The 10,000-nt window shown below is 44.3% G+C and overlaps 1 protein-coding gene across 1 annotated transcript in view; it reads left to right on the forward strand.

The window, feature by feature from the left end:
* Nucleotides 1-10,000, forward strand: part of LOC143297078 (scavenger receptor cysteine-rich domain-containing protein DMBT1-like) — a 38,276-nt gene that overhangs the window by 11,347 nt on the left and 16,929 nt on the right. Inside the window, exons 9-14 of the mRNA XM_076609250.1 lie at nt 1-75; nt 1,850-2,046; nt 2,669-2,792; nt 3,285-3,398; nt 4,706-4,906; nt 6,970-7,284. The exon at nt 1-75 is cut by the window's left edge and continues 66 nt beyond it. Of these exons, the coding sequence (XP_076465365.1) occupies nt 1-75; nt 1,850-2,046; nt 2,669-2,792; nt 3,285-3,398; nt 4,706-4,906; nt 6,970-7,284 (1,026 nt within the window). The remainder of the gene's footprint in view (nt 76-1,849; nt 2,047-2,668; nt 2,793-3,284; nt 3,399-4,705; nt 4,907-6,969; nt 7,285-10,000) is intronic.

The raw sequence follows: 10,000 nt of genomic DNA on the forward strand, positions 1-10,000 counted from the left end.
TCGGGGACATGGACGATCCCCTCAACTGTACGGGTGAACGGAGGGACGCTGGCGTTCTCTGTTCAAACTCGTCCGGTGCGTCTGTCTGTCAGTCAGTCTGGTGGTCTGTCTGTCTGTATCTGTCTGTTTATGCCAGTCTCTGTGTCTGTTTTTATGCCTTCTTTATTGTCTAGTGGTCTGTCTGTTTCTATCTGTCTGTTTATGCCAGTCCCTGTTGTTTTCGTGTCCATCTTTCTATGCTTGTTGTTGTCTGTCCGTCTGTGTCTCTCTGTTTCTATGCCTGTCTTTCGATCTGTACACATATCTGTTGTTGTCAGTCTTTGTTGGTCTGTTTCTGTGCATGTCGCTGTTGTCTGTCTGTCTGGTTGTTTGTCTATCTGTAACTGTCTTTGTCTAACTACTGTCTGTCTGTTTCTCTTATACATATTATTAGTAGTGGTAGTAGTTATTTTTATGTATTTATCTATTATTTATTCACCCCTTATTTATTTTTTTTTATTTTTTATTTTTTTATTTTTTTATTCTTATTTTTCAAGACTTGACTAAGCGCGTTGGGTTACGCTGCTGGTCAGGCATCTGCTTGGCAGATGTGGTGTAGCGTATATGGATTTGTCCGAACGCAGTGACGCCTCCTTGAGCTACTGAAACTGAAACTGTTTCTATGCCCTGTTGTCCGTCTGATTGTCTGTCTGTAACTGTCTTTGTTTAACTACTGTCTGTCTGTTTCTATGCCCTGTTGTCCGTCTGATTGTCTGTCTGTAACTGTCTTTGTTTAACTACTGTCTGTCTGTTTCTATGCTCTGCTGACTGTCTGTCAGTTTGTCCATGTCTCTCAGACCGTCATGGTTGACATTTTTCACATTTTTTCTCATAAGGATGTAGAAGATCAGGGAGAGGGGGGGGGGTCATTGCTTGGAATGAAAGAGCCAGAGACAAAGAGAGTGGATGAGCTAACAGCCTGGAATGGGATGGGATGGTATGCATTCCTTGTCCAGTGGCGCCAGATTTATTTTTAGTGTTGTTGGTATCGCTTGTGCTGGCCAGACTCCACAATTACTCACAACACAAAACTGGATCACTATAATCCCCTCTTCACGGGGGAACTCGGGCTTGTGTGTGAACCTTGCCAGTTGATGATACCAGTGCAGAATTACTTACCAAAATGAAGTTATGGCTCCATGTGCTGGTGTTTGTTTTGACACAACACAGCAGCAAAACTATACTCTTTTTTCTCCAGTTAGATTTCTCCAATAGAATTCCGCGAGAATCGAAAGGGAAAATAATTTAAATACCATTGTGGATATGTATACAACTGTAGCGCACCTGATAGTGACACGGAGTATTTGATCAATGGATGGTGTCCTAGGTGCTTCATTTCTGCACGGAATCTCACAAGAAGCAAACTGTGCATCCAGTTCCTAGGGACACAAATGTCTGCTACTTTTTTGGGAGACGAGGAGAACTGCAACTGACCAAATAATGACAGTGCTTGATTGTTGACATGTCACCATTGCATTGACTATAGATATATACTTTTTTTTCTTTTTAATGATCGCTGTGTGTATTCGTGATGATGATAACAAGCGGATATCACGCAAGGATAGGTATTTCAATGTATGAATATGTACAACACAATCATGAATGGAAAATCAAAAACGTTTGTTTTGCTTTCTAGTGTTTTTCTCATCTTTCATGATGATAGATTATATATTATATTGTGCTTCTTCTTCTTCTTCTTCTCCTTCCACTCCTCCTCCTCCTCCTCCGCCTTCTTCTTCTTCCCTTTCTTTCTTTCTTTCTTTCTTTCTTTTCCCAGACATGCATATTCATCTCAGCATCTGGTTTTCAGGAGACGGATCGCTGAGACTGGTGGGTGGAGGTCGGAACTGGGGCCAGGTGGAGATGCTGATCGGATCGCATTGGGGTCGGGTGGTGGATTACATGTGGGGACGGTGGACGGACACTGACGCCACCGTGGCCTGCAGACAGCTGGGCTTCAAGACTGGTTACGCTGACAGGAAAAACCGCCCGCGTGTTTCAGGAAGGGTGCGTATGTACGCGCGCGTGTGTGTGTGTGTGTGTGTGCTGGGCAGAAGTTCGGTCGGGTGATCAGTGTGGGTTTTTTTCCGATTTTCCAGGTAAACATATTGCGCAGACTTTCCAAATTCTCCCGAGTCCACTTCGTGTGCACGTGCATGCATAAGATCAAAATACGCACGCTAAATATCCTGTATACAATCGATGTCAACGTTCGGGGGGTTATGGAAACATGAATATACCGAGCATGCACACCCCCGAAAACAAACCTATGGCTGCCTACATGGTGGGGTGTAAACACGGTCATACACCCAAGAGTCCACTCATTGCATGTATACAAGTGAACGTGGTAGTTGTAGCCTATGAGCTCAGAAGAAGAAGAAGACAACGAAAAAGAAGAAGGAGAAGACAACAACAGCAAAAAGACAACGAAATGAATAAGAAGACGACAACAAAGGAGTAGAGGAGGAGAAGAAGAAGAAGAAGAAGAAGAAGAAGAAGAAGAAGAAGAAGAAGAAGAAGAAGGAGGAGGAGGAGGAGGAGGAGGGTAAAGAAGACGGGGAAGAAGAAGGAGGAGGAGGAGAAGAAGAAGCTGAAACTGACACTGAAACTGAAACTCCCTTTCTTCCAGGTGGCGATGAGCTTAGTGCAGTGTTCTGGGAAGGAGAGTCGGTTGCTGGAATGCCTCAGTGACTGGGACCAGTCCATAGAACTCTGGAGCGCCCAAATTGCGACCGTTATTTGCAACGACGACGGTCAGTCCATTGTTTTGGTTTTGTCCACAGAACGATCTGTCTTGTTCGCTCTGTTTTCACTGCCCTCTTTCTGTCCAATGTTTCTACAGCATTCTGTAAAGGTTACGTGTATTTATAAGTTGTTGTTTTTTTCTGGGGAGTGGGGTGGGTGGGGAGTGGGGGGTCTTTTATAATTTTGATTGAGTGTTAAGCACGCATGTGAGTGTCTTGTGTCAAAGCGACTTGATTTGTCTCTGCAAAAGATTCAGTGCTTTATCAATGCATTCATTATTATCATTATCATTATTATTATTATTATTATTATTATTATTATCATTATTATTATTATTATTGTTGTTGCTATTATTCTTTTTATGTCTATATATGATTATAATGAGTTTAATTGTGATTATTATTGTTATCATTAGGATACTGCTGCTGCTTCTGAAAATGCTGATGATAATGATAATAATGCTAGTGATGATGATCAAGTGTCTGGGCGTGTGCTTTCAGTACGCCTAGTGGACCGCCATGGCAATGCAGCGGTGTCTAGAGGGCTGGTGGAGGTCAACATTAACAAGAGGTGGGGCCAAGTTTGTGACAACCACTGGACTGACCTCAATACACGTGAGTAGGACTGAAATAAGTGTGTGTTTTTTTCAGGGAATGGACACACACACACATCAGACACACTCTCTCTCTCTCTCTCTCTCTCTCTCTCTCACACACACACACAGAGTCACACACACGCACACAGACACAGACAAACAAACACACACACACACAAATACACACATACAAACACACACACACACACGTACAAGCACACACACACACACACACACACACACACACACACAAACACACACACACAAATACACACAAACACACACACACACACACACAGAGTCTCACACACACGCACACAGACACATACAAACACACACACACACACACACACACACACACACACACTGGAACAGTACCTTGCATAATGGTCCCATATATGCGATGTTTTTTTCAAAACGAAAAGAACCTTCTTTGCAAGGTAAAGAATAAAACAGAAGATACAGACAAGAAAATTAAACAGTTGGCAACAATCTTTTGTACTGACATTCTTTCCCACACAAATTTGTTTTGGTTGTCAGCCATGGTAGATGAAAACCAAAATCTGTGCAAAAATAAAATAAAATAAAAAGTTTGATAGTTTATTATCAAAAGGAGATTCTTTGAAATCATGCTTGATTACTTTCGAGTGGAGATTTTGACTCTACTCTCTCTTGGGGTATATCATGTAAATAACCCCACCCTACCCCAAAAGCAAAACCAAAAAACAAAAGACAAAAAAACCAAAAAAACGAAACACACACACACACACACACACACACACACACACACAGTGAGAGAGAGGGAAATTGTATAAAACGAAATCGAATCCACGTATGAAAACATCGATGTTAAAGTAGGCTCTTCCCATCGCAAAAGTATCGTATAAAAATCTGCACACAGGCATTTGATAGCCAACCTCCTCGGTCTATGTAACAAATGTAACATAAATACATCTGAAAACGCCATTGAAATGATGGTAATAATGGTTCTATTTTTCTGTACAAGAAATGTATTAGGAATTTTACATTTCATGTATATGGACTCTCTTCATTTCACACACATCACAATACAAACAAACAAACAAACAACAACAACAACAAAAACCCGACCTACCCTCGAAAACGAGGTATGACTGCCTACATGGCGGGGTAAAAACGGTCATGCACGTAAAAGCCCACTCGTGTACATGCGAGTGAACGTGGGAGTTGCAGCCCAAGAACGAAGAAGGAGGAGGAGGAGAAGAAGAAGAAAAAGAAGAAGTAATTTACATTTTAAAGTGCAAAAATTAAAATTAAAAAAATATCCCCCCCCCTCTCCCCGAATAGACCTGACGTGTCAGAACCTGGGCTATGACCACGGGATCCAAATCTGCTGCGGGGGCTTCAGCTGGAGGGCCATCATGGACAACGTGGCCTGCAACGCTTCCGACACCAACCTGTCTACCTGCAGTCACGATGTACCCGGGGTGTCTGGCTGCACATCTCACAACGTGGCAGTGACCTGTTACAACGGCAATCGCTCGACAGGTCAGTGACAAGGGGCGCTTTGTTAGAGTTCTGTTATTTTTGTTTTTTGTTTTGTTTTGTTTTGTTTGGTGTGGTGTGTGCGTGTGTGTGTGTGTGTGTGTGTGTGTGTGTGTGTGCGCGCGCGCGCGCGCGTGTGCGTGCGTGCGTGCGTGCGTACTGCCCAATCATCTGCACTGTTTCAGTGGCGTTACCCACACAGCCGCTCATTCCTAGTCCCAACCCCTCCATACACGGCTACACCCGGGTTCGTGTGTCGCAGTCCCAGCGTCGGCAGTTCCACAGGGAACCATCGATGTCTGGTCGCCAAGAGGCCACACAACAGAGAAGACCCTGCTTTCTTATTAATTCAGTTGTTGAACCATCTCTTGGCTGACGCTGTTATGGTCAAGTTCTTCAGAGCCTGGGCCATGGTTGAAGTTGAAGTTTGCGGGGGTTTTTTTCAAGGGGAAGGGGGCTGGTGAGGGAGGAGGGAGGACCGGGTTGGGGGGATCCTGATAATCTGTCCCGGTGGGAAGTTTGTCCGGCGTTGCAAAGGGGGGCGTTGTCTTATGCTTAAAGCCCGACCGAACACACATGGCCATACCAGTGTTGAAAAACTGAACAGCAGAAGCTTATAGAGCGTACTCTTGTAATGTGTATGGACACAACTGGTTGCAATAAAGAAATATTAAGAATGATAATGGAATAGGAATGGGAAGATATACACTCACAAACAGGAGAAAAAAACCCACATCACAGAGAGAGAGAGAGTGAGAGAGAGAGAGAGAGAGAGAGAGAGAGATCAAAACTTTAATCTCCAGGCCTCCGGACCCTAGAAAGAGGTCAAAAGTACACAATATGGTGATCATGCAGCGACAACAAAATGTAAAATACATACTAACTTAAACCTGTAGAACAAAAGTGCTTCTTGTGCATAGTAAATTAATTCTAACTTTCTTCGTTGTCGTCATAAAATTCCTGTCGTATCTCCAGGGCATTAAATATATAAACACAGAGTTTACGAATACTGTAAACAGAATCATTCTTCAGAAAGTGAACATACGATTGAGAGAGAGAGAGAGAGAGAGAGGGGGGGGGGGGGAACTACAAATAGAAAACGAAAATAAGGAGGGGGAAGACGAAATTCACTGAGACCAATCTTTAAGCGGTGTACAAACACTGTATCATTTGCACAACAGGCTGCTTACCGACTAACAGCTGCCATTGGGCGCTCATCATTCGCTTCCTTTGTCATTCACTCAGGTTTCAATGACGCACATACATATTCATAAAGACATGTAACATTTTACGTGTATGACCTTTTTATTTATCCCATACATACTCATAAAGACATGTAACATTTTACGTGTACGACCTTTTTATTTACCCCACCATGTAAGCAGCCGTACTCCGTTTCCGGAGGTGTGCATGCTGGGTATGATCTTGTCTCCATAACCCACCCCTTTACCCACCAGGCGCTCGTTACCGAAATTCGAATCCGGGACCCTCAGATTGAACGTCCAACGCTTCAACCACTCAGCTATTGTGCCCGTGTGATGAGTGCCTCCTGCAGATAGAAATTGATACACAGAAGTATAGTCTATAATCAAGAGAAAGATAAGAACTTTTATTTTTTTGTTGATGTTGCTTTGGTCACAAAATATTTCTCAGGGTGAAATTCGGGCTGCTCTCCCCGCGGAGAGCACGTCTCCGCAGTTCAGTCCACCCGTTTTTTGTTTTCTTGTCAAAAAGACTGAAGCAATGGCTTGCCGAACAGTGTGTGACTGTCGTTTATCTAACACTAAGAACGCCGCAATGACAAAGAAGATCAGTACCCAACTTTTGTTTTTCTATTCATATTTCAGTATCGTTTGTTTTGTTCACTGTCATTCCGTTGCTCTGTGTATTTAATCTAAACATCTGAATGTTTGCCGTATCTGCATGCTGCGCAGTGACAAAGAAGTTCATTACCCACTTTTGTTTTTGTTTTTCCTAATCATATTTCATTATCGTTTGTTTTTGCTGACTGTCATTCCACTGCTTCGTATAAACGTCTGAATGCTTTCCGTGCCTGCATGCTGCAGACTACAGCTACGGACTGGGCAGGTCGCGAGCCTCCTCCGGGGAGGTGGAGATCACCTACCTCAACATCACGGGCCACATCTGCAGTGACGGCTGGGACGACACTGACGCCAGGGTCTTCTGCTCTGAGCTGGGATACCCACACGGTCAGGCCTTCAGCCACCCTATGACTCCCTACTCCAGCACATTTGACCCGATCTGGGCGACCCGAGTCAACTGCAACGGAACAGAGTCCCGCCTCCGGGACTGCCGGCTGGAGTTGGGGAACGTGTCTTACTGCCAGAGCGTGGCTGGTGTCACGTGCACCAACAACCAGGGTGAGTGCTCACTGGTTAACGCCTTCACAGGCTGAATATTTTGATTTGATATGGATACTTACATAGCGCCTGTCCTCGGTCCTAAACCAAGCTCTAAGCGCTTTATAAACACGGGGTCATTTACACAACAGGCTACCTACCTGGGTAGAGCCGACTGACGGCTGCCATTGGGCGCTCATCAGTCGTTTCCTATGTCATTCAGTCAGATTTCAGGCACACACACACATACACACTCAGACAGACGTGTAACATTTTTACGTGTATGGCCGTTTTGTTTATTTACGAGCAGCGTTCATTAACACAATAAATGTTCAGTTCAGCATTCGCAGGAGAATTCAGACAGGAAATTGATTGCCTTCAAAAACAAAATATAACAGGAATTGTTTATGCAAACGTGGACAGAAAATAACAAAAATATGCAATATTCTTTCTTGTATTATGACAAGAATTCTCTACTATACTTTTCCAACAACTCAGTTTCAAGAATGTTTAACTCATCAATGGAGGGATGCAACTTTTTATGGCACACGATCTTTTCACCACGCGACGGACTGCACGCACACACCCACACCTTCTTTTTCTTTCTTGCTTCCCCTTCCAACACCCACGTACAACAGGCATCTTTTAACTCTTTTGTGACGGAATGCGGTTTTTTTTTCTTGTTTTTGAAGGATGGTTTTGGATTGTACTTCAGGCAAGTAGTGAACTGGTAAAAGCAACACTTTTAAGTGTGGAATTATTTCCACATATATACCGAAGTGATATTTCATGCCAACATTCCTTCATTCAAACAATTCCTTGATCCTGGAAGCATCGACGCTTTCCTTTGTGCTTTGTGCGTATACTGAAAGATCAAGTAAAAAAAACAAAAACGGATTTAGTTTAGTTTTCGGTGAACTCACTACTGTTGAACACTTGATCAGACGTCCAACAACTCGCCCAACTTAATACAACCCCATGACGTCCTTAGAACGCATGTCATCAGCCACTATGTCCGACAACATCTGGATAAACATGAAATCCTCACTGACAGAAATCATGGCTTCAGGAAGGGATTTTCTTGCGAAACCCAGCTTCTCACAACAATGCACGACCCCCTCAAGTCAAATGATGAAGGAACCCAAACAGATGTTGTGATCTTGGACTTCAGCAAGGCCTTTGACACTGTGCCCCAAGACAAGCTCCTCCACAAACTGCAGCATTATGGAACCACAGGCCCAGTCCATATGTGGAACTCAAGCTTCCTCACAAAGAGAACAATGAGAGTGGTCCTGGAAGGAGAAGCCTCGGAGGAGACAGTAGTTGAATCTGGAGTACCCCAAGGCACAGCTCTCGGGCCCCTGCTTTTCCTATGTCATATAATTGACTTGCTCGAGGTTGTGAGCACAAATTCCAGGGTACGACTGTTTGCCGACGATTGCCTACTGTACCGAGAAATACACCAGTTCCAGGACCACATCTCACTCCAAGAAGACCTTGCCATGTCAGAAGAATGGGCTGGAAAATGGGGAATGAGGCTTATTGCCAAAAATTGTTATGTTCTCCCAACCAAACACCGCTTGTCCTTCTACTACAAACGTGATGGGGAAATCCTCACAACATGTGGATCAAAATCTCTACCTGGGAATACAGATTTGAGCAGACTTAAAATGGTCCACACATATTACAACCATCTGCAAGAAGGCAAGCTCTACGCTCGGATTCCTTCGGCGAAACTTGGGCAGCTGTCCTCAAGAGTGTCGCCATACAGCCTACATTTCGCTCGTTCGATCTGTCCTGGACTACGGAGCCACTGTTTGGGACCCGTACTTGGCAACAGACTTGAGCGAGTGCAGAGACGGGAAGCACGCTTCATAAAGAGGGATTACAAGTCACAAGACCCAGGATGTGTCACCCGGATGCTCCAGGAGCTAGGTTTGCCCACACTACAAGAGCGAAGGAAGCAACAAAGGCTTGTCACACTCTTTAAAGTGATAGAAGACCAGGTTCAAGCTCTATCACCTGAGGAATTCCTGACCCTGCAGACAAAACCAACAGGAAGACTGTCACAGACCACGTGGCAACCAACATCATCGCCAAGCACGTGCACAACAACAGCCGTGGCTTCAAAGTCCCCCAGGCAAGTTCAGAGCAGTATAAATGCTAATTCTTTGTCAGGACAGTAGCGGACTGGAACAAACTGGAGGAGGAGGTTGTACTGGCTCGCTCCGTCGCCACATTTTCTGCAGCATTGGACAGAGCGCCCTTGGCTACCTCCCGTGAGTAAATCAATCCCCCCTCGCCCCACCCACCCACACCCGGTTAGAGAGATGCAGCACTGCAAAGGACATCTTTGAGCTCAACTTGGGGTGTCCGTTGGAGCAGTAGACCCCCCTCACCCCCACCCCCAGCCCACCCTTCTAGGAAGACAGTGCTGAACCAGGACATCTTGGAGAACAACTTGAGATCAACTGTGTAAGTTGGAGCAGAATATAAAGTTTTATTCAACATAGTTAAATTAAATTACAGTAAGTGAACTTATTCATGGTTAAGTAAATATAGATGAAGATAATTTGAGCTTAATACAAAAATAAATAAATTCATAAACAAATCAAGCCATGCACTCCCATCACCCGTTGCGACGATAACCTGCAAAGGTTCCTGCAACGTATCGTTCCAGATGCCAGATTCCAGAACGCGGTACTTAACGTCATAGTGACGTCACTGATGACATCAT

Source organism: Babylonia areolata, chromosome 22 (genome assembly GCF_041734735.1).
Source record: "Babylonia areolata isolate BAREFJ2019XMU chromosome 22, ASM4173473v1, whole genome shotgun sequence".
Lineage (NCBI taxonomy): Eukaryota > Metazoa > Mollusca > Gastropoda > Neogastropoda > Buccinidae > Babylonia > Babylonia areolata.